Below are 25467 nucleotides of genomic sequence, written 5' to 3'. Positions count from 1 at the left end.
GGGGTCATGCGATCACCATTTGCTACTTTTGCTGGCTTTCAACGAGCAAAGTCAATGGGAGAGCCTGGATTCACTTTTAAAGACTGCATGATTCACTTAATTGCAGTGATTTGCTTAAAAACTGGCAAAAGTCAAAATCTCATAACTCATTTATCAATCTTGCATCTACAGTAGAGGACTCCATAATGTATTGATTGTGTACACAACATTCCGAAACATTGTTTTGGCATCCATGTTTATAAAACAATACGAATTGAAAATTGGATTTTGTGGGATGAACATTAGGACAACTTCTGCTTGCAAGTTAATAATGCCAAAATCATGTACTGAAGCAACTTTGAGGAAGAAAAACATATTAAGTCTATGATAGCCAAAACTCAGGAGTCTGATAGCACTTTTTCAGGCTAACATTTAAAAAGGCACAAAAAAGCTTGTGCCTTTTTTATAAAAGATGCTACTAGACGTCTGATTTAAGGCAATTTGCTAATCTTAAAAGAGTGTTTCAGCTTTTCAAAGATTGAACTATGCTAACTGCTGAGATATGATGAGGTCCTAGAACAGAGTTCTTCAATCTTGGCAGCTTTAAGACTTGTGGACTTCAATAGCTATTCAAGCATAGCTGGCTGGAGAATTCTGGGAGTTGAAGTCCACAAGTATTAAAGCTGCTAAGTTTGAAGAACTCTGTCCTAGAACAACACAGGTTCTTTCTACCTTTTACAAATCTTTTAAACCCTTCGCCACCATTTTTTTTTTATGGCTGGTATACAGTGGTAATAACCCTAGCAAGTGCTTTGAAAAGGAATAGCATAGATTTGAAAATGGATGACAAAAAAAATCAAAAGAAAATGGGAAACCCATTTAGAGCTTATAATTTTGAATAAAGCAACATTCATTTCTTACACCTCCCGGCAATATAGTCTTAACTAGGATGTAGCAGAATTCATTTTTTATTTTTTAATTCAACGTTCTGGAAATGTGTAGAAAGGGATGTACAACTAATTTACAATAGGCTTCTTCATATTTGCTCTGGACAGTGGAAATTGTAGTCCAATACGTTGGGAACATTTTAAAGTCGTAAAATGAGCAAGTGCCTTATATATTGTATGCAAGGTAATTTGGCTTGAAGTACCGAAGTAAGCAAAGGGTTGAGGATTGCAAATAGTCCTTACAAATACTGTTGGGATTATAATTCATCCATCACAACTGGCCACATCAGCGAAGTCTGATGGGACTGTTAAATTTTAGAAGGATGGATGTTTGGATAAGGAATAAATTCTAGGTACCGTTTTCATCAAACCCTGTTTTTCTCCTAATGAAATGAAAAATATTTCTGGGTGATTTGAATGGTGTTCAGTTCAGCTGTACGGTATGGAATCTGAACTCTTAACATTTGAGTGGTTCCGAGCCCCTAGAGAGATGCTTTTGTGGGGGCCAACTGGCTGCATTCCATCCCCCCAGTTTCTACCTCAACTTGTTCAGTTCAGCCATTGGCACTTTCTGGCTGCTTGTTGCGTGGAACAAGGAAGACACCGCCATCGATAGTGAGCTGCAGCACATATTCATCAGGGGAATAGGCATTGCCAGCTTCATCCCGTAACATGCAAAAGACTTGGTGGTAGAGGGCTCCCAGCTTCTGCTTCGTCAGTGTCAGACTCCTGTTAAACTCTCCGCGGTCCTGTAACAAGCGCTGTCGCTCACGACTTAGTTCATCCAGCTCCTGCTCCAGATGCACCAATGTCTCCAGTTTGCGCTTGCGACAATTTTGAGCTGCCACTTTATTCTTACCGCGGCGGCGGATGTCCCGGATTAGTGCCAGCTGAGGCTCATTCAGCGGGAAACGTGACAGCAGCTCATTGAAGTCATCCACTGGCAGGTTGATGATCTTTTCCACAGGGAAGGGGATTTTCATGGCGAGAGCCCGACGTTCATCCCTGTTGCCCACTAATTCTCCCCGTGGGCTCTGCCCTTTTTCCAAAGAATGCTCTGGGTGATGCTCAGGGAAGGGCATCTCTGGGACAGGAGCCAATGGAGGGTATGCTGGAACGTGGTCCAAGGGATACAAAGATGGATATTCTGCCCGCTCCAGTCCCTCAGCTTCCAGGGACTCTGCATCACTGTAATTAAGGGATAATCCAGAGTCTGATTCCAGATCTTCTTGGAGCTTGCAAGGCCCCTGTGGTCCATAGCCATTAGTTAGCTCCCTCCCCAACATCATCCCTGGCATCCCTTTATATCCGCCCAGCATAGCAGATCCTGGAGGCTCCAGGGAGGAAGAGATCAGCATGCCGGTGTAACTGTAAAGTGTACAAGAAGCAGGCAGATTTTCTGGGTAGGAATGGTCATAGGCTGCAGTAGTAGGGTGATTGTAATTGGAAACAGAACCCTCGCCCATCCCTGCACATGGCCCGTAGCTAGGGGATGGTACCATCTGTTGGGAATGACCACATAAAGCTGGATCGTAGCAACTCTCGGCTGGCATATCAAGACCCTGCAGGAAGGGGGAAAAAAGGTTGAGAGAGTTCCTCGCTTCTTTCCCCCTCACCCCTCAAGCAAAGAATGCGGAAAATGCACAAGTGAGGCTGATAGGATTGCAGTCAAACTCAAGGAATTTTTGATGGCTTGCCCAGGCTCTTTCCTGACACTCAATCTTGTATATGCTAGTCCAGTCTCAACATTCTTTTTTTTCCCCCACTCTCACTAAATTGCAAATGTTCCCAATACCTTTTTCCAACAGAAATATTTAAAAACTTTCAGGTTTTTCTAGAAAGTTGCCTTGTCTATTTAGCTCTTGACTTAACTATATCATTGTAACATAAATGTAGCTACCCAAACCTAGCATCTACTTCTTCCTATGTCTATGTAAGAACCTATGTAATGTTCTTATCGCTGAAAGGTGGGGGGGGGGGGCACAAAGAAAAGGGACACTCAAAAGGACTGTGCAGGTGCTGAGCCCCTTAAGATGGGTTGATAACATTCCCCCCAAGAACAAAAGAATGATTCATCCCATCGGACAGATCCCCTATTGTACATGGTTTCCCCCACCTCACTTCTCCCCAGGGTTTGCGATTGAATGGGGGCAGTGTTGGGAGATTCAAGATTTAAAAGGCAGATGGATGTAATGGATACCTGCCACCCTGCAATTTAGATTCAGTACACTCCTCTGTAGAGGGACTAACCCCCACAAATGCATATTTTGTAGCTGTGGGATGGGCTCCACCCATTCCATGTACAAAGTACTTCAACAGTATACTGTTCAGCCAACCTGGCAGCAACTATCGTGAACTAAACAGATATGTTTTCAGTTCTTTGAGTTGTCTCACGAAATAATTACTGTAAACATATCTTGGGACTGTAACTGAATAGTGAAGCACCATACTGGAAATATTCAGAGGCTCCGTCATTAGCTCTCTGCTATGAAAAAGAAATATGGAAGGTGGTTGTTATGGAAAAATTGAAGCATAAAGGATGAGAAATGTTGGTTTCTATACTAGAAAAGTTACCTTTGATTTAATTTGGGAAACACTTATCCTTTTTGCAAAACATCACAGGTCAAATCCACCAACAATTGTTTGCCCTAGCATATACAAGGCAGCCAGTTTGTGCTTAAGATATCAGCTAGAAACCAAGAGACTATGAGTTCTAGTCCTGCCTTAGGCACAAAACAGCTGGGTGACCTTGGATCTACCACTCACTCACTCTCTGCCCTGGGAAGGAGGCAGTGGCAAACCACTTCTGAAAAACGTTAGCAAAAAAGCTGCAGGCAAACTTCAACAATAGGACATGAACAAAATGAAGAAAATGAACAGGATATACAAAAGTTGGAATTTTGATTTGTTCTCTTACATCTTTTTAATAATTGTTCATTCCCCTGCAGGGTGGATAAAAATCAATGATTTTTTTAAAAAAAATCAAAAAAATCAGATTTTTTTTATTTAAATCGGATTTTTTTTTATTTTTATCAAATTTATTTTAATAAAAAACTTTTGGGGTAAAAATTATCATAAGATAGTTTTCTATTTAAAATACATAAATAATTTAGTTTATTCAGCATGAAATGGAGCTTAGTTATGTATCATGAGGCTGTATATTCTGCAACACTGGGACTATCGGTGAGTCAACAGTGGGTCAAAGGAGTAGCAGAGATGACAGTTGCTCTTTAAAAATTATGATTTAAATCGAGTTGATTTAAATCAAGCCTTTTTACTAATTATTTAAATCGTGATTTAAAGTGTGATTTAAATCAACTCGATTTAAATCAAATCCACCCTGTTCCCCTGTGATATTTTTACATTTTAATTGCTGTTTTTATTCTAGGTCCATGATGGCGAACCTATGGCACGCGTGCCACAGGTGGCATGCGGAGCCATATCGGTGGGCATGTGAGTTCAGCTCTGGCACACATGCGCACACTGGCCAGCTGATTTTCAGGCCTTCTGGGCCCACTGGAAGTCGGCAAACAAGCCGTTTCCGGCCTCCGGAGGGTCTCCAGGGGAGTGGGGAAGGCCATTTTCACCCTCCCCAGGCTCCTAGAAAGGCTCTGGAGCTTGGGGAGGGCGAAAAATGGGCCTACCGGGCCCACCATGCCATCACATGCCAAAAGCGAGGGAAGCACAGGGGGGTCACGCACACATGTGCGGGGTGGGGTGCATAGAATTATGGGTGTGAGCACACACGCGCGCAACCCCCCCGCGCTTCTCCCGCTTTTGGCACGCAATGGCATAAAGGTTAGCCATTTCTAGGTTGTTTTTAATATTTTAAATACTATTTTTAATAATGTTTTATTATCTGTTGCCAAGTCATACATTCTTTACCCTGTAACTGTGATTTGCTTTATTTTCTAAGTAAAATAAAGATTTTAAAAAAGACAGTACAATGTTCTGCATATTACATTCTACACTCAAAGCTTGAAAACGTGGCTATTCCCTCAGGGCTGGGAATCAGAATGTGTTAAGGGCCCTGTTTCTTGGCTGTACTGTTAAGTGAGTAATTATTTGGCTGCTACTGATATTTATTTTTTGGATGTTTTTAACTCTTTTGTTTTTAATTGTTTTATAAATTACGGGGCCAAATTTATATATATATCCTTTTAATACTATTTTAATGTTTGTAATTTATGTTTTTATTTGGCTGTCCTCAGGGAGAAGGGCGGCATATAAATTGGATATAAAATAATAAATAAATAAATAAATTTAGAATTGTAAACCGCCCAGAGTCACTTGGTTAAGTTAAATTGAAGGAAGGAATGAAGGAATATCAGTCTGGAAATGAAGGCCATTGACTTAAGTTATTCCCAAGAAAATGTGGGGAAGATAATTTAAAACCACCTGGAGGTTTCCTTAATGCTGTCATATTTACAAAATGTATACTGCACCTGCCCTGGATGAAACAAAAGGACTCATCTGTAAATTGAAAATATGAATCTTACACTGAAAAGTAGAATAGCTGCCTAATTTTGCTGAACGTTAAATCCCTGCACCTTTTAGGAAACTTGCTGTACCTATTGGTGAAAGGTGGTTGGGAGTTCAACCATTAACAAAAAGATGAAATTCTAGATTGAGACTGGTCTAAATAATTTGAACTATTAGTGAACTTTGATGAAGAGAAATACTAGCATGTTAAGGCTGTAAAAATTTGCAAAAGTACCAAATGAAATATACCATTTCTTCTAAAGGAAAAAAAAATGGCGTGAGCAGGAAAACTGAAGCAAGCAATATACAGCTATAGCATTGAGTTCAGGGTTTTAAGACTAGAGAAGTCGTATTTCTAATAAAGGTGTGTTCAATCAGAAAACCAAGTGCTTTCCAGTTGGTAAATCACTCTTTTTATGTTGCCCATTGCAGAATCTCTATATGGCAGATTTTGCTCTTGGTTTTTCTCCCCTATTCTTTAGCTTTACACAGCTGGCTGCCAGGGAAAAGGGAGAAAATTCTTGCCAAAGATCTGAATGAATCACTTTATACCAGGCCAAGGGTTGTAAATTGATACCAGGTGGAGAAGGCAAGGGAAGAAGAAGAAATAAAGATCCACTTCCTGCAAGAGACACTGTCTGTTTTGTTTATTATTACATTTGTGGGCTGTCCAAATCCCACCACAACTATTACAACTGGGTTCAGACCAAAGGTGGGTTTCAGCAGGTTCTGACCAGTTCTGGCGAACCAGTAGCGGAAATTTTGAGTAGCTTGGAGAACCGGTAGTAAAAATTCTGACTGGCCCCGCCCCCATCTATTCTCTGCCTCCCAGGTCCCAGTTGATCAGGAGGAAATGGGGATTTTGCAGTAACCTTCCCTTGGATTGGGGAGAGAATGGAGATTTTACAGTATCCTTCCCCTCCCACGCCCATCAAGCCATGTCACACCCACCAAGCCATACCCACAGAACCAGTAGTAAAAAATTTTGAAACCCACCACTGGTTCAGACATCATATTAGCCATCATGTTTTTGCCACTTGACTAAGGACAAAACATGGACCAAGCCACTTGATAGCCAGTTAGTGACAAGCCAAATCAATAGAGAAACCAGCAGTAAAATTGCAAGTCACATGATGTCTTGCTTAACGGAGATGGAGTTGCAGGTCCCAGTTTTGGTTGTTAAACAAGGACTATCTGTTATGAACAAATCTTCACTTTGCTCCTTCCTTCCACATTGCTTGCTCTATGCAGCAAGCTCTTATTTTAGCTGCTATGTTGACTTTTGTCAATATGTCTAACCTATCTCCCTCAAAGCTGTTCAAATAATAACGTATTCTGTCAGTCCCATGCTTACCTGCAATTCTGAGATTGAGAGAATCTCTTGCCAGGTTAGCTCCATTTCCCCCTGTGAGCAAGCTTCCCCCCCTGCCAGGGGGTTGTACAAAGGGAGGAAGGTACTCCGAGTCCATCCCTGCTGGGGTGGACAGGGGGACATCTTATCAGGTCGACTTCTGCCCAGTGTCTGCTCCAGCAAGGTGCCTCCAAAATCAGCCGTGGCAGCAAAGTTCTGTTATAGAAAAAAAGGATAAAGAATTAGATTTGACTGTCTTGAATAGTTCAGTCTAGTCAGTTTTCTCTCTTGCTTACATTACATTAAACTGAGTTAAGCCTCAATCTATTAATCAGCTGTTGTAAAAGCTATTGGCTGATTGCAGATTACGGTTAGTCATGAAATCAATACATACGTTCTAATATCTACTGTCTGTATCTCTTCTTACTATTTGATTATGATTTTTGTCATCTTCCTGAGGCTGTGTAAAGTTAAAAACCCAAAATTTACAATACAACAAAGATGTCAAAGTCGCGTCGTCACGTTGTCGTCACGTGACGTATTGTGACTTTTTTACCCCTTCACTAAACCAGGAGTGGGCATGGCCACCCATGCAATACAAGAACTCAACAATTTTTTTACAACGCAATTGTCAAAATGTATGAGGTGTGTGAGAAGAAAACAAAACTAACTAGATTGGGCTTCGATTAATTCAGTGATACATTCACCCGCATGCGCGCACACACACGTGCATTCTTTTTTGTATCATTTTGGTTAGTTATAAGGTCTCTGAGACGTGTTGAAGGAGCTGCTGATACAGTTCTACATAGGAATTATTGAGTCTGTCATCTGCACCTCTATAACTGTCTGGTTTGGCTCTGCAACCCAACAAGACAGACACAGACTTCAGAGGATAATTAGAACTGCAGAAAAAACAATTACTACCAACCTGCCTTCCACTGAGGACCTGTATACTGCACGAGTCAGAAAGAGGGCTGTGAAAATATTTACAGACCCTTCGTATCCTGGACATAAACTGTTTCAACTCCTACCCTCAAAACGATGCTATAGAGCACTGCACACCAAGACAACTACACAAGAACAGTTTTTTCCCGAATGCCATCACTCTGCTAAACAAATAATTCCCTCAACACTGTCAAACTAGTTACTAAGTCTGCATTACTATTAATCTTCTAATCGTTCCCACCACCCATCTCCTTCCACTTATGATTGTATGCTGTAATTTTGTTGCTTGTATCCTTTCGATTTATATTGATATTGTTTCCTAATTGCTTATTTGTACCCTATGACTATCATTAAGTGTTGTACCTTATGATTCTTTATGAACGTATCTTTTCTTTTATGTACACTCAGAGCGTATGCACCAAGACAAATTCCTTGTGTGTCCAATCACACTTTGGCCAATAAAAAATTCTTTTCTATTCTATTAACCAACTAAACAAACTAATACACAATCAGAGTCTGAATGGTATAAATCCTGCAGCCAATATAATTGAGCAGAGCATAGAGTACAACTATAACATGGCAGTGGACACTATGTTGGATTTTCAGTGAACCACACAGCATGGCTTTCTTGGGTACTGGAAGGGCTGCTCAAGGCCACTTTTGAAGCAGGCTAAACAAACTGCTCAGCAGCCTGCTCTTTTTTATGTATTCATTATATTATATTTATATACTATTTTTCCTCCAGGTGTTCAGGGGAGTAAACAAGGTGCCCTGACCGCCAGTGTTTTTCACACAACCCAATGAAGTAGACCAGACTAAATGAGAATGGCTGCTTCAAAGTCACCCAGACCAGGGGTGAAATGCTCCCGATTCAGACCGGATCGCCCGATCCTGTAGCGATGGCGGCGGGTGGTTCGGAGAACCGGTAGCAAAAATCCCTGCGCCCTCCCTTCCCACCATGCCCAGCTGAGCTGCAAGAACATCAGAGGCTTTTTCTTTTTTTACTTTAAAAAGCATTTTTTCTACAACCTCTTCCGACGAAAAAATGCTTTTAAAAGCTTTTTAAAAAAAAGCCTCTGATGATCACGCGGCTCAGCTGGGATCGTCAGAAGCTTTTCAAAGCATTTTTTTCTGCAACCTCTTGGCCGAAGAGGTGGTAAAAAAAATGCTTTGAAAAGTCTCTGACAATTGCAGCTGAGTTGCCTGATCGGCAGAGAGGTATTTTTTAAAAGCCTCTCTGACGATCCCAGCTGAGTTGCCTGATTGGCAGAGAGTCTTTTCAAAGCATTAGAAAAAATGCTTTGAAAAGTTTTTTTAAAAAAAAGTTGGCCACGCCCACCCAGTCACATTACCCTCACCATCACCAAGCCACGCCCACAGAACCGGTAGTAACAAATTTTACATTTCACCCCTGACCCAGACCTTAGTGAGCTTCTATGGCTGACAGTGGATTTACTTGAGAGCTGACACCAGCTAGCCCAAAAGTAAATAGGCTTAAGACCAGACAAAAATATTACAAAACATTGTGAATGTGTGATCAACATCCAAAGCTGAGAAAGAGATGGCAAAAGAGTTGTTGCCAATTTAAAATGAGAGGAGATGAAGAAAGAGGGAATCCAGATGATCACTAGATGGCAACAAAGAGTTAGAGGGTTTTACATCACTTTGCTGCCATCTGGTGATTACTAAGTGGTGAGTTGTCGGCTTCACCCAAAACACACTTCTGCTTGTTGCTGTGCTCTCTCCCTCTGTGCCACCCTAGGCAAATGATGACCTTGCAGAAGACCACTACTGGGTTTGGTTATTTTAAACACTGAATGCCAAGTTGAGGCCACTTTTGCCAGCACTGACTGTTGCAATACCTTGCCAGTCATCCATAATTCGATACAGCGGATTGGGCATGCTGCAAAGCCCATCAACCAAAGAGTGCCAATTTAGGGGGAACTAGTCTCTGCTATAGCCCCTGCTTTGTGAAACATTCTCCCATCGGAGATTAGAATGGCTGCAAACCTGTTGGCTAAGAAGGCTTTAAAACCCTGACTGTGTACCAGGGCTTTGGGCTCAGAATATGTCAACAGCTACATTTCTTGTATTCATTATTAATTGGCTAACTATCTTGGCTGCTGTGTAGGTTTATTTTTTGGATGTTTTTATTGCTTTTAATTGTTTTAACTGTTTTATAGTTTTAGAATTGTAAACTGCCCAGAATCGCTTGGCTGAGATGAGCTACTACAGAAATGGAATAAACAAACAAACAATGCCAATGGTTATCACTAAGCTGCCTCTGCCTCTCCTTTCTACACAGATCAAAGGCTGAGCAGGTATTTGACATTTGCCTGCAGACTGTGCAGTGGACAGGATGAGGTTCAATAAACGGCAGACAACCAATCACAAGTCACAAGCCTGGATATTAGGAAGGTAGCCCGTTCTGGATGACGTAACACTCTCTCCTGAAGATCAAGTACGATGGGAGAAGCTAGCTAAAGGAAGATCCAGTTTGAAAATGAGTTTCACATTTTCCACCCAGGACTGTGGAGAAAAAAAAAATCTCCTAAGACCGTGATGGCTAACCTTTTTGCCGTCACGTGCCAAAAGCGGGGGGAGTGCCGGGGGTTTGCGCGTGTGCGTGCCCACACCCATAATTCAATGTGCCTCATCCCCCACACATGCACGTGTGCCCCCCTCCCCCGTGCTCCCCCTGCTTTTGGCACGTGATGGCACGGTAAGCCCGGTAGGCCCGTTTTTCGCCCTCCCCAGGCTCTAGAGGCTTTCTTGGAGCCTGGGGAGGGTGAAAACGGCTCCCCCCCCCCCGGTAGGCCCTCCAGAGGCTGGAAATGGCCCATTTCCCAATTTCTGGTGGGCCCAGAAGGCCCGTTTTTCGCCCTCCCTGGGCTCCAGAGGCTTTCTAGGAGCTTGGGGAGGGTGAAAACTGCCTTCCCCACTGCCCTGGAGGCCCTCCGGAGGCCGGAAACAGCCTGTTTCTCGACTTCCAGTGGCCCAGAAGGGCCGAAAATCAGGTGGCTGGCGCGCGCATGTGTGCTGGAGCTGAGCTAGGGCAACACTCGCGTGCCCGCAGATATGGCTTCGTGTGCCACCTGTGGCATGCGTGTCATAGTTTCATCATCATGGTCCTAGGATATTCCAATAAGGAGAGGCCACTGGGCAGTGACTCAGAATGCTGCTGACTGCTCTGGTCTAAAGTCCTTCTTCCTCTTGTTCATATTCTCTAGAGTGGGGCATGTGCACAAAAACACACAGATGTGAATTGCTTGGTGCTCTCTGAGCTTGGTTGTTTTCTGGCAGACATTTCATTACCCAAACTAGGTAACATCATCAGTGCTAGTAAGGAGTGGGAGTTTGTTGGGGTAAGTTCAAACTTAATGGACAGACCACTTAACTGTAATTTCATCGTAGACCAAGCCTAGTCCAAAAACGCTAGGAAATTTCTAGAAGCCTGGCACTCTGGCAAATTAAGCCATCAATAGACACATAGACACAAATAATATCTACATACTATGCAAAAGAGTCAATCAAGAAGCCAAAAAGGGAACAAAAAGACCAAAACATCTCCCCACCAGCTATCAGCACTTAGATCAGGGTTATCAAATTCCCGACCCATGGGCTGGATGCGTCATGTGCTCGCCACGCCCCGTTTAGCGAAGGGGGGAAAAGTCCCGATATGTGATGTGATGCCACCATGACGATCTGAGTTTGACACCCCCTGACCTAAATGAACATAGATTATCTCCAAGATTAACATCAGACCAACAATCAAGTTCCCCGATCAAGGAACTGCCAAACAAGCTTAACAGCCCAACCAAAGAACCTCAAAGACCATGCTCGCCAACACCGACAGGGCAAGCCATTAGAATATAAAGTGAGAGCAATCCCCACTCCTTTCTCGCACTAATGGTGTGTTGTGGCTCCGACCCCCGAGCCCATTTTATCGGAGGGAGAAGGCTCCGAACATGAAGGAGAGGAGCCGGCCAGGCCTCCCTCTCCAGGCCCCTCCTCTCTGGCTATGCATCAGGTGTCTGTCGAGGGAGAGGAGATTGGCCAGGAGCCAGGTGTCTCCAATGACAGCGATGACGGTGATACGTCGTTCCTGGATCCACGCCAACGAAGGCGAGATAAACGTTTGCAGCAGATGAGGAGGCGTGCCAGGGATTAAGCTGAGTCACTGGACCACACCCCACAGGCTATATAAGAGAGTGTGGTGGCCATTTAGACTCTGTGACGGACAAAGCTAACTTCTGGCTAGTCACTTTGTACAACGCCTGAATCTGCTGAAGGTTTCTGTTTGAGCTGGACTGTTTTTGAAAACTGTGTGTATTTGTTGGTGTTTATCTGGTGGAGGAAAACTCCCTCTTCTTGAAGTAAAGCACTTGGCAGATGGTTATCGTATTGCTGCCAAGTTCCTGATAACGAACCTTGTGTGTGCCAAGTAATTCTTTAACCCCTGGCTGGCTGCTTGTGTGTGTGTGGGGACGGGGATAGAACATGGTGTTACCTAGTTTTGGTAATGAAGCATCTGCAAGAAAGCAGTCAAGCTCAGGGAGTACCTAGGAGCCCTCATTTCAATCCTGAACTACAAATATTTTCTTTTATTGGATACACAGATGCAGCACAAGAAAGCAAAACAGAAACACACAAAGCACATTAATTTATTACACAGATGAAATACAGAAACTTTTTATGGCCGCTAGTGGTAAAAGGGTTGGAAAAAATTCCAGAAGCTCTACTCTGTGGATTTTCTATACATTCTTCATTCTCACTTTACTAGTCTCATCTCCTACCTAGCCCAAATAAGAGATTTCTCTAGGGGGCAGAAGAATGGAACAATTTACCACTTTCTCTTTCTGGATGATTTTCAGAAACTTTTTTTCCTTTTTCCCTGCCTCCATTTCTTAGTCCTAATTTGGCAAGGGTGGGATTGCCCATCTGGTCCCCGATAAGCTGCTATGTTTCTTCCCCTTACCTCTGCAGCAGCCCTGTGAATCTGCAGCGTGCAGCTGCCTGGATCAGACATTCATGAAGCCACAAGGATGCCAAGTTTCTTCCTGCAAGAGACAGATAACAACCTTCGTATCAGTCCTAGGGTTTGTCCAGAGAAGTGTTGGAGGGGTGTTTTTTTTTTTAAATATGTGTGGGGTATTTTGTCAACTGCTCATCAATCAAGAGCTCTGGGCCCACAATTTTATTCATTATTAAAAATCGTGTAAAGTACAGGCTGAGGTCATCGTTATAGGACAAAGAACACTTTGAGGGAGAATGTGGCAGAATGCAACAAAAAAAGCTGGAATGATAGTAGCCCAATCCTTCACACCATCTTCCTTTTTTGTCAAGTCAGGCTAAATTCCATGAAGCTGAGATTTCCGGAACTTTACGCTCTGGTCATAACTGTTAGAACATATTGAATTGATTCCATAGCACCTGTATTTTTATTTATTGAAGCTTGTTCCAGAGGTTAAAGGAAAGGCTGTCATCTACAAGCTTTTTTCCAAATTGATAAGGCTGCCGAGAACAAGAAGTCAAGCCTTTTGAATAGTGGAAGTGTTCGTGAAATTACAAGACTTCAGATGGCGCCTATATGATGTTCCATGGCATATGTTTGGTGTAGCAAGGCTGCAGAACAGATAGGGACAGTTCTGTTTTGGAAATGTTCTTTGTCTTTTAGCTATGGCATAAATCACTGTTATTTTTTCCATTAGTTTCCCACTTCAAAATGGCATGAAATCAAGCCTTATTTTCAGAATTAATGTTCAAATAGGACCTCAAAAACTCAGAAAGGGAAATTATAGGCCACCAGTTGCATTCTTCGATGCAACTGAGCCATGACTTATTTAAGCAAGTTAATCAATTGGCAGGTGTCACACAGCTAGCTCCAAACAAACAGACTACAGTATGCTTGCAGTGCTATGCTATGTGAACCCTGTTTCTATGTTATCTTAACTTACCTTGTAAGGTTATCATGAGAATAAAAATTATTCTCCACTCTTTACAAGTTACAATCCTGAGCAATTGTGAAAGAGGTGAAGATATAAACATAATGAGAGTCAGTTCCATGTTTTGGGGGGCGTTTGGGCAAGGGGTCTTCACTAGAAGACATTAGAAGAGCCATGGTGGTGCAGTGGTCAGCATGCAGCATTGCAGGCTAATTCTGCTGACTGCCAGGGATTCGATCCTGACTGGCTCAAAGTTGACTCAGCCTTCCATCCTTCCAAGATGGGTAAAATGAGGATCCAGATTGTTGGGGGCAATAGGCTGACTCTGTAAACCACTTAGAGAGGGCTATAAAGCACTAGGAAGTATTATATAAATCTTAAGCGCTCTTAATTACTGGATTATTAACTGATTAACATTTTAATTCACTTAGAATTAAAACAGTTCTCTGTTTTTTTCTCATTCACTAAGCCTACTCCCTCATGGTCATAGTTGCTAACTGCTCCTCTTCCTTTTGATTTCTACTGCCTAGTTGTTTGTTTGTTTGTTTATTTGCTTGATTCCTTGTTTGCTTGCTTTGGGCAAACACGTTTTCTGTCAGTTTGTTAGAAAAGATATGTGTGCAAAAACTTTTTCTTAAATCACAGGGGTGGGCAAATGTGACCCTTTTACAACCTGTGGACTTCAACTCCCAGAATTCCTGAGAGAGCTTGGCTGTCTCAGGAATTCTGGGAGTTGAAGTCCACAGGTTGTAAAAGGGCCACATTTGCCCACCCCTGTCTTAAGAGGAAAGCTGGAGTTGGTATGACTACTTGAGCTCTGCTCAACTGATCCAAGAATGTTCTTCTAAGTGGACGGCTTCAGTCAAATGCTTCTTATCAATTTTCTATGCTTTAATCCTCCTCCAATTCTATTTTTAACCTTAGTTAAAGAAAAAGAAGAGGATGGTTCAAATAGCCAACTCTGAAGGGAAAAGATATACCTTTTTGTTGCTCGTATCCAGTGGTGGGATTCAAGTAATTTAGCAACCAGTTCTCTGCCCTAATGATTTCTTCCAACTACCAGTTTGCCAAACTGCTCAGAAAGTTAATAACCAGTTCTCCCAAAGTGGTGCGAACTGGCTGAATCCCACCACTGCTCGTATCTATATGGGCCTTTAAAAGAAAGATTTTGTGACACTATAGTTGACCTGAACAAATGTATTGCCCAACTGTAAATTTCAGAGCCAGCACAAGTTATTGTAATGCTTTAAAAAAAAACAGAACCGCAACAGACTTGTAGGAAGGCAATCTTACTATGAAAACCAGTTGAACATCTTTGAAATCAGATTATTTTCTTTTAAATGTAGAGGAGGATGTTCCAGGAAATTCCAATGCCTGAGAAGACCCACCAAGAAGGTCTTGAAGAATATTTTCAGCAGAGAAGAGGAAATGAACCAAACTTTCTAAGCTAAACCCTATTCTTGATTATTGTATGTCATCATTCCATAACAGAAGAAGAAAAGTCACAGAAAACAGTGATAGTGGCAGGATATAGCTGTTTAAGAATCTTATTTACAACTCTTGGAACAGTAAATTATTAGCTGTTAATTAGATGGGGAAAGCCTGGAGAAATTTCAGAAGGCAGAGGAGTTGTTGAATAAGATTTCCTGTGGTTAAGGGTGGAGAACGAATTACTCCCCTTATTACCAAAACCAGAATAAATTATGCAACAGGAGAGAAACTGTGCACTTTTGTTTATATGGGTGTGTGTCTTTGTGTATGAACACAACCCTGCTCTGATATTAAAACACAAAAGCGTATTCTGATACTTTAATCCACAATCACAGCTACAATGTGCTTGCAGAGGGAAGGCTTGGACAGTTTGCACACAGTAAATTGGAAACACGGGCTTAATCATAAGTTGTGAGTGACAAATGAAAGGAAGAAGAAGATTGACATACCTAGCTTGATTTCCTATGCCTATCCTCCTTTAGGTACTGTATAGTAGTACATGTTTACCTTTCTCTCGATATCTTGCTGCTTAGCCTAAAAATGTGAATCTAGAGTCAGTTTGGTCTAGACTAGTGGTTAAGGCACCAGGCTAGAAAGCAGGAAATTGTGAGTTCTAATTCTGCCTTGGGCACGAAAGCTAACCGGGTGACTTTGGGCCAGTCACCTCTCTTTCAGCCTAACTCACCTCACAGGGTTATCATTGGGGAAATAGGAGAAGGAAGGAGTGTTAGTTATGTTCACCGCCTTGAGTTATTTATAAAAATAATAAAGGTGGGATATAAATAAATAAATATACAGAGGCTGAGCCTGCTGGGGATGGCTTATAGCCTTTATTTACCTCTCCATTTATAGATCCAATCCTGTTCCTCAGCAAGATGAGTAACTGACTTTGAATGGCAGTATGGATGGAGGGCAAAACATGACACTGAATACAGGAATCGGTGTCTGAACTGGAAAAAAAGCGTTATATGCTGACCCTAGCTCCATTCCAGGCAACAAAATATCTTGGACTGACGCTGCACTGACAGAGAGAAGGCAAGACCAATCATAATGCTTCTAGATGCACATGTTTGTTAAGCATACTGTATTCTTCCCATTGGCCAGACTTCAGAAATGCCTCCTCTCTGCTGGGAGCAAGCTCACTGATATTCTTAACTCTTGAACAAACAATTACGCTCATGTACCATGAAGTGGGCAGCACTGGAGAAGCTCAGCACAAGGACAAAATAGGAGTGCTCCAGAGCAAGGGTCTCCAACCTTGGCAACTTTAAGACTTGTGGACTTCTGGGAGTTGAAGTCCACAAGTCTTAAAGTTGCCAAGGTTGGAGACCCCTGCTCCAGAGTACAGTACACACACCTAAACTAGGGATCTGAAACAAGTGAAATTCTTTCATTTTTATGGAGCCATTAAAAAAAAAAAAACTCTAACTATAAAGTTCAGCAATCCTGAAAATTATCATTATGGTCAGATAAAATATGGAGGGCAAGAAGAACAATGTTCTGCTTTCTGCACCACTCAAAACAATATGTTTCATTTGTGTTTTCCATCAAATTATGTTCATTATTAGGGTATTTGTTTCAAGATTTTACTATTTTTCAACTAAGCCAGACATACAATTTCATTCATACGATTGCATATCAATTAATTATTGTGTGAATTAAGTTGATCGCTGGGGATTAACAGAAAACCTGTTAATCAAGGCAATTATATCTGTTCCAAACCCTCTTGAAGAAAACAATTGGCTGGATTCAACAGCTGCACTCTTAAGTGAACATATTGAAGATGGCTGCACTGCAGGCGTCTGATTGTGTCTGGCTGTTTTATGAATTCTGAATTGCCTTTTATTGATACTTTCTTCCTATCGAAAGATCCACACTGTGTTCTTTGACTGTTCTGGCATATCCATGAGTCTCTAATTTGAGGGGTGATAAAGATTCTTTCGGTGATCTCTTGTTTCACAATTTAATTGTGATTAATTTAGTTTATGTAGCCTTTTTTGTTGATCCGTGCAACCAACTCCTAGAAAGAAGCAGAATGATGTATTTCACCTGCCTCTCACCTGATATTTTCATTTCCTTGCGTATATTATTGCAATACATTGCAAACTATGAGAATTTATCAAAAGGCAAGGTTTAAAATGTTTACATAATTTTTTAAAAATCTATTATGACAGCCAGAAATTTTACCCATGAATATCATGGTATCCAATCTGACTCCAAGCTTCATCTAGAAATAATTACAAAACAAATTCATAAAATAACCCACAATCTCACCAAATTTCCAGATTTTCTGTTTTCAGTGTTCTAATACAGAACTTGCAAAAAAAAAAAAAAGGGGGGGGGGAGCAAGATTGCCCAAATCTTATAAAATTTCATGACATCACAAAATTTTGGACGGGAGGGGTTTTTTTTGAGGGGGGAGGGGTGCTCCAAAATCCAACAGACTTATGTGATGTCAATCACAGGCCAAATAAATTTTCCAATCCTGTTCTCTCTTTAATCAAGTTCTGTGAAAAGCTGCATGAATGGATATTTCTCAGTATCTTTGAACTAAGTCCTCAGCTATTTGGAAATATATCTAGTACTGCACAAATGTATCCGACCGGTGTACAAATCCTTTTAAAGTCACAAATCTGTCTGTCAGTGATTAAGAAAGTCTCACTTTCAGAACAGTGTTTTCACAAATATTTATCTGAAACACATAACACGTTTTATCTGAAACACACAATGCAATTAAAATATATCTGATGTGTGATCTAGTGCAGTAGTCTTTGTGGTTTCTGAACCAAATGTCTATTGACAAAACCTTCTACAAGAACATGCATTTTTTTCCATCCATATATATTCAGGATTTTACTGTTTAAATAATTCACTGATTAAACGTGCCTTTTAAAAAGCCCTCATTTAATTGAATATTTTAAAGTATTTGTAGTAAAAGTATTTATTAAAAACGCTGATGGAAAATACCATCTAAGAAGAGGCATTTCCCATTCCCTCAAGTGCAGGGAAAAAATACCTGTTTTAAGACTGTATCTATTGTGACATATATTATGTATATCATCATCTTATTCTGGAATTATGGTTTTTAATCATGTACGAATATAATCCATGAATTATTTGATTAACCAGTTCAAACTCATATTTCAGCAGTAGATTTCTTTAACTAGGTATCACTTTAATATCATAAGTTTGGATATAGTATTTATTGTTTAAAAAGGGCTGTGATTCTGTAGGTTAGCATCAGTTTGTATTTGAGGTGATGGTAGGGAAATATACCAAGCTAAATTAAGGAATGGTCAGACAATGTGAATTATTTTCTTTATGTGGTTTAGTCACTATTATGTGCTGACTTTCTTCCTCTTAGATTGTTCTTATTGTTTCAAAGCATTATTTATTACTTATTTCAGACCCATGTAGAATGAAGTGGGTTAAAAATATATTTTTATGTCATTTGTGGCTGAGAGGGGAAGTATATGCCAAGAGAATTAAAAATATAATGGGTAATTCCTGCTACCTCTGGAAGTTCCTGCTCTTCTAAGGATTCCAAATTTCCTCATGACATACATGGCAGAAGCATGGAAATGTAAAATTATGGAACATTTTGGACAGAAGCCTAAGCCATCATTCAGCTGATGGTAATAGAAATGGGCTATTGAAATAAAACATTATCATTTAAAAAGATACGTACTCACTCATATTACACAATTAAAGTCTAAAATTATATATCTGCAGCACCAACGGCAGAAATGTCCACTAAGCCTCATCTTTTCGCTCACTTCTGCTTCTGAAGTATCTGAATTGGGGAAAACATTGGACACTATTTAAGTGGCTGGCAGCATGGAACAAACTGCAAAAGACTGCATCAGAGTAATGGAATGCGATGGAGAAATGATAATTTTTAGTAAATTGCTTGAAGCAATTACACAACTATGCACAAAGGAGAACTGTTTAAAATCTCGGAAGATCAAACAGCTAGAAGTCCTACTGCAATTACTTAGGTATTTGAAAAATATTATTACTTTAGGTCTGGATTCATTTATCCTATGTCTTCTGTTTTCTCTCATACCCCTTATGTCATTTTAATATTCATGACAAATTCCAGACAAGTAGTAGCCAAATTAATTTATGGAAACAAAGCTACCAAAGAGTATATAGAGAAGATCTTAAATGTTTCAACTAGAGCACAGCATAAAAATTATCTTGGCCAAAGTCCACTTTGTTAGTTGCTGTTAAAGATTCTGGACTCCTGGCCCATTTTAGGATGATCTGTTGGCTGTTGACAAGAATGAGGAAAGAATAGCAATAGCATTTAGACTTATATACCGCTTCACAGTGCTTTACAGTCCTAAGTGGTTTATAGAGTCTGCCTATTGCTCCCAACAATTTGGTCCTCATTTTACCAACCTTGGAAGGATGGAAGGCTGAGTCAACCTTGAGCTGGTGAGAATCGAACTGCCAAATTGCAGGTAGCCAGCAGTCAGCAGAAGTAGCCAGCAGTACTGCATTCTAACCACTGCGCCACCACGGCTGCAGGTGGCAGTTTTTGAGGTCTGGAGCAGTCCCCCATCTCCCTGCCATTATTTGTAAACCTTCTGATCATTTCTTTCTGTTGGAAAAAAAACCTAACGGTATGTCATAGGGCTGTTTCTCCACTTCTTTAAAATAGCTAATGTCATAAATACAACTGAGATAAAATTCAGCTACAAATCCACTTGTTTCAGGAGGAGGAATTGAGTCCAACTCTTCTCCGGCCACTCCTTGTTAAAATACAATAAATCTCTTATGATTTTCAGATGGCTCTTTCTTGTTCTAGCAAGCATGGCTTCCTCCAAGAATCTTGGGAACCTATAGAGTTTCCTCTTAAGAAGTTGCTAAAAACCTCCTCATATAAACAGAATTGCCAAGGTGCTAAAAGAAAAGAGTAATGATTAAATTAGACCTGTGCTGAGAAGCTACAAGAAAAAGGAGTTATTGATAGACAAAAACTCAATAGTAGCACTCAGGTCATATTCCTCATACACCTCCTTTGCTTTCAGTCATTGCCATCTCCAATTGTGAGAAAGGGGAATCATATATCAGTGACAGACTCCTCTCTGTTGGAGATCTTGCAAAAATCCCTAACTGTCAGAGCGGATAATATTTGGATAACTGGGTGCATCATATTGATTACTTTCCACTTCCGATCCAACACATCTCTTTTGAAATATTACTGGCATAGCTTTCTGGTATAACTGTGGGATGTTTCTTGTTTGATTCTCAAGGATGGATAAACAAGTTTGTATGCCATTACACTTAGCTACCATAATTTAGGGCGAAGGATGAGACATGTTGCTTAGTTGGGCGGAGGGGAGTTACTGTGGAAAGCACCAAATATCTGAAAGTAATTGTTCCACGATCTTCTTCCTCCATTCCCTTTGTGGTCCGTTATCGCCACTCACTCTTGGCTTTTCTCATGTATATTTCAACAGAGACCTGTCCTGCAATTTCCTCAGCCTCTCTGTTGGGATGTTGCACAAGAGAGAAAAAGTACACCCAGAACTTCTGTCAGAGCTCCAGGGACAGGAGAAGAAAATGCATGAAGGCTTTAGCAGAGCTCCAAAATGTTACATTCTCATGCTCACTTCTCCCACCCTCAAGCAATAATCAGGTAAATGACACAAGAGTTTTAGATGAGTGAAAATAAGTCTGTCAACAGGTTTAAGCTGTTAAGCTACTTGAGAGGGAATTTGGAAAGTGGGCCTAGAGGATTCTAGCTGAGTGAGGATGAATATAGAATAAAGCATTATTCATCTTTTTCTAACCTTGTTGAACTGTTACTCCCCTTATTTCTGCTCATTAATCACATTCATTGGAAGAGATGGGAACTGTAGTTGAATAATGCCCAACATCTGACAGAAGTTATTTCATCAGATTCATGATCTGAAAACATGAGTTACGGATGGCCAGTGTCTACTACAGGGGTGTCAAACTCAAAGTCCACGGGATGGATCCAGCCCACGGGGCCAACTGGAAACAGCGAAGGACTGGCCCACGGTGCCACTGCCAGTGAAAACGGAACTCGGGAGGGCCGGACACGTTTTCAGTGGCAGAGGGTTGCAGGAGGCCATTGCAGCCAAAAAACAGAGCTCGGAAGCCCGTTTTCGCTGGAAGAGTGCTCGGGTCTCCACAGGCGCCCCTGATATGAGTGCTGTCGAGCTGGCCATGCCCCCCTGCCCCCCCAAGGTCAAACACAACCCTGATTCTGCCCTCAATGAAATTGACTTTGACACCCATGGTCTATTAAATATAATCTCCATGTTCAAAGAAAGTGTGATAAGCAAGAGGAGATCATTCTATGCATGTACTATGGGGGTGGGGGCATTTTTTTCTAGGTAATAAATAAGTTGGTAATCAATCTGGCTAGAATGTGGTATTTACACACAGAGCCAAGGAATGTCCCATACGTCTTCTGAATGGACAATAATCAATTCATCCCACACCCTTAAAACCACAGCCTGATGATAAAGCATATATATGATAGACATCTCTAGTTTGAACTATCATTAACTGGTGATAGGGAAAGACCTCTAGTCAAAATTCGGAAAGCAGTTGTTCTTGTCAGTCAAAATCAGTAATCCTGAGCTAGGTAGATCTGAAGGAAAGTAACGTCCTATCCTGAGTCTTCGCAGTTGATCTATCAAGCAGTTGCTTGCTTGCTTCTCATCCTCCCATTCAACTGTGCTGCAAATGACCTTGAAATTCACTTTGCAAAAATGCATATATTAATAATAAAATATGGTGATTGAAGAAGAGGTGCTTCTTTGATTGTGTTGCTGCAAAAAGCAGATGCACAGATGGGCCTATAAAGTAATCCCATTTTTGCTTCTTAGCACATTATCTGTTTATGTCTGCATTGTTATATTCCCACATATAACATTTATTCACATGCTCCCTAAATGGGACACAGAAATGAGGACATACAAGTATTTGAGTTTTGAATCCCTTATCAATGTATAGTGGAGCATACCCATTGATGTATATTGACCCATAGTAAGTTTGGTAGAAAATCCGTACTTCCATCCCTAGAACAGCATCTGAAGTTTTTTCCAGACTCCCCTCTGGATTCCACTTGAGAAAAAAAATATATAAAGCAGTGTCACCTATATACACCCAGAAGAGGGCAGTAGATTGAAAACATATGCACATGTATGTATACACATATAGATACTGAAATATATATCAACACATACACAACATATAGTTCTGCATGCTCACAACACGCCATATTACAGTGAATTTAAAATGTGAGTTTGCAATTGCATCCTTATAAATCATAGACAACATAGGTTGGATCAATAATAGTTCTTGTGTACTGCATATCATATAGGAGGAAACAGCATTAGTGAAAGTGTCTATAGAGTACTCAAAGAGTAGAGGGAACTCTTCAATTCAGTAGAGGGTAAAATAAACCAGACATAACCAAAGACTTCTAGTCAAAACTTCCATCTTACCATCTTCTTCATATCATAGTATATACAACTTGCTAAGCCAGAACCCACATAATGGTTAAACATATGTATGAACTGGGTTACTGATTCTTACTATAGTAACCTCTTCATCAAGATTGTACAGGAAATGCAATCTACATTAATGCACCACAAAGCATAGAGGATAAATCAACAAGATACAATTATTCTCTAACTCAAATAGACTTTTTAGCTTTTCTGGTAGATATGCTAGCTAGCTAGTAGATATGCATCCCCTGTCAAATAGTTTTTCAGGTATCTGAAATAATACCACAACCCCTCTTTACTGGAGGTTAAAAATGCAATAGCATATATGCACTACAAACATTAAAATTTCTTGGCCACTTTTAGTATTCTGCAAAACACCCAAGAATATCTACAACTAATAACTTTGTTTTGGCCTCTGATGATTATCAAACTCTGTGGCATGTACAGCTCTCGGCATTATGCAGAGTGCCTTGGTCCAAGTTAATGAAAGAGCTAAATAAGAATTTGAGCTTATCTCCATTGCATTATGCTGGTTTACATGCTTCACATCAGCCATAACATCCAAACATTGTTCCTAGCTTTAAGTTATGAAACAAATTAAACTCGGTGCCTTTCACCAGACAAAATTTCCCAGTTCCATTCACTGTTAACGACTTCCATTATTGAATATTATGGAACCTGAAAAAATATTTTATTTTTACATCACGTTTTATATCGCATTACATAAGCATAACTCTCATGTTATGGAAGCAAATTTCCCAAGCATGTATACTGCAAAAAAATCACTATTAAACCAATTTAGGAGGTGGCTGCCAATACCCAAGTATTTGATCTATCTGATATTTGCAATGAATGCTTCATACTTTATTTGCTTACTGCATTTAGCTAGAGATCTAATAGATTATCATTATCTAATAGATAATGAGAGCTACTTAATTTGAATCCCACAACAACAATGCTATGAAATGGATAAGGCAGACAGTGTTTACTCATGATCTGTGTGGAGTTGTGTCTATGTTTTCCTGGTATGAGCTTACAAGAACATTCAAAAGACTTGATGATATATAAAATTATCTTTGTGCATCTTTGTATCGTGGAGTGGCATTTGTGCACTCAATTGACTGCATGCTGCACTGTTTGTAAGTGAACTTCTATAGTTATACTTTCTAGTGGTTATAATCATGTTCAACAGACAGTGTCTTGTGGCGGCGTACAAGCCAACAAATTTATTACAGGAAATTTATCAACATCTGAGTAAGAGGATTGTAGTCCAGGAAAGTTTATGCCATAATAAATTTGTTAGGCATTCAGAGATCACAAGTTTCTTTCTCATTTTTACAGTTATATGTTCCTTTATGTATACAGGAGATTATTGTTTATGTACGGTTTTGTGTGCTTCACCTTCATTCATGTCTGCATTGATCTCCTGCTGCCCTAGAAGTTCAGATCTCACTAGAAAGTTATATTTTCTCCAGCCAAAGCTATGTTGCCTAAAAAGAGTAACTCAATGGGTATTATCTCAAAGTTCCTGAACAAAATATCACATTGACACACCTGCAATTTCCACATCAGAATTGACGGGTGAGCAAAAAAACCCTTCATTTGCTTCCCATTCTCCATTCCCATATATTTCCCAGAAAATCGCTTGGGTCATATTCTATGGAACGTAGAACATCTATTTCCACTGATGAAGGATTTAAAATCAAGCAAAATCCTAATGCCTGGAGACAGGAACAACAATCCAGCAGAATTTGCTTCCTGGGGAACCTTTTGAAGGTGATGCATAGCTCCATGGGCCAAGGAACTGACTGGTCTTGGAGTTTCAAACACACATTTGGTTAAAGGTCCCATTACTCCCCCCCCCCCCAAGAAAAGTTTACTTGGTTAGGCATTCAGGTACAGAAATAGCATCCACCCTCCTCCTTCCCTAACAGGAGTGGAAACAATGATATCCTTTGAGGCTGTGGCATGGCCCCTTACCTGCTGAAATTCCTAGCTGTCTAGCCAGGTGTGCAGCTTGGGGGTGGGGAAGAAAAGGCTTTCCTCCAGGATGTGCAGCAAAAAGGACCCCCAATTTTCCCCACATGTAAGCGCCTTCCACCTCTCCGGGCCCAGTTGCTATGGGGCTTCAGGGTGCTTCCATCGCTGTTGCTGTTCCAGACTCCAGGTGGCCAGAGCTGTACAGTGTGAGCCCCGCCTCGCCTCGCTGGGGGCTGCTGATATTACATAACAGGAGCCGCCCCTGTGCAAGGGGCAGGGAAACCACAGTGTTGGTACTGGTGGAGATGGCCCTAGCAGTATTTTTTTCTCTTCCAAGAAGCCCTGTATTGCACTCTTTCCAAGAAACACACTCCACAGAATAGCTTCCTATCTAAGTTTTCAGAGCTCAGGAAAAGAAAACAAGCAGATCACGACAATACAGTAATGCACACATGTACCAAAAGGAAGAAAACTAGAGAAATGATCTAAGCTACTCTGAGGTTACCACACAGTCAACCAAACCAGAGAACGGGGTATATAGTAAGAACAAGGAAGAAAAATCAAGACCACACTTAATTACAACACAGGCATGAATGGGATACACCCACACTGTGTCGGCATTGAGAAAGGCAGTCAATACAGACACTATGCATTGTTTTATATTGTTTGCAGAAGTGCACAGCAAAGAGAATCTTGGAATGACTGGACTAAAGAGATATTTGGCATACATAATTTATCTTTAAAATGAAATGCCCATTCCTTCTCCCAAATGAAAGAAACCAAAATTGTACCCATTTGTCAAACCCAATATTTAAAAACTGGTTTGACTGCTTGCAAGGCATATCTCAAAGGCT

At 40.8% G+C, this 25467-nt stretch overlaps 1 protein-coding gene across 1 annotated transcript; it reads right to left on the bottom strand.

The window, feature by feature from the left end:
- Positions 1–931: 931 nt before the first annotated feature.
- NFE2 (nuclear factor, erythroid 2) lies at positions 932–25123 on the bottom strand. Its single transcript, XM_060688949.2, has 4 exons — positions 24614–25123; positions 12683–12764; positions 6763–6975; positions 932–2488 (listed from the first exon to the last, which is right to left on the bottom strand). Exons 2-4 carry the CDS (start codon positions 12731–12733, stop codon positions 1481–1483), a joined length of 1272 nt encoding a protein of 423 aa, XP_060544932.2. The 5' UTR covers positions 12734–12764; positions 24614–25123; the 3' UTR covers positions 932–1480.
- Positions 25124–25467: the final 344 nt, after the last annotated feature.

The sequence above is a fragment of the Pantherophis guttatus genome, chromosome 2, assembly GCF_059756535.1.
Source record: "Pantherophis guttatus breed Tessera chromosome 2, ASM5975653v1, whole genome shotgun sequence".
NCBI lineage: Eukaryota > Metazoa > Chordata > Lepidosauria > Squamata > Colubridae > Pantherophis > Pantherophis guttatus.
This window is presented reverse-complemented; position numbering and strand designations above follow the sequence as displayed.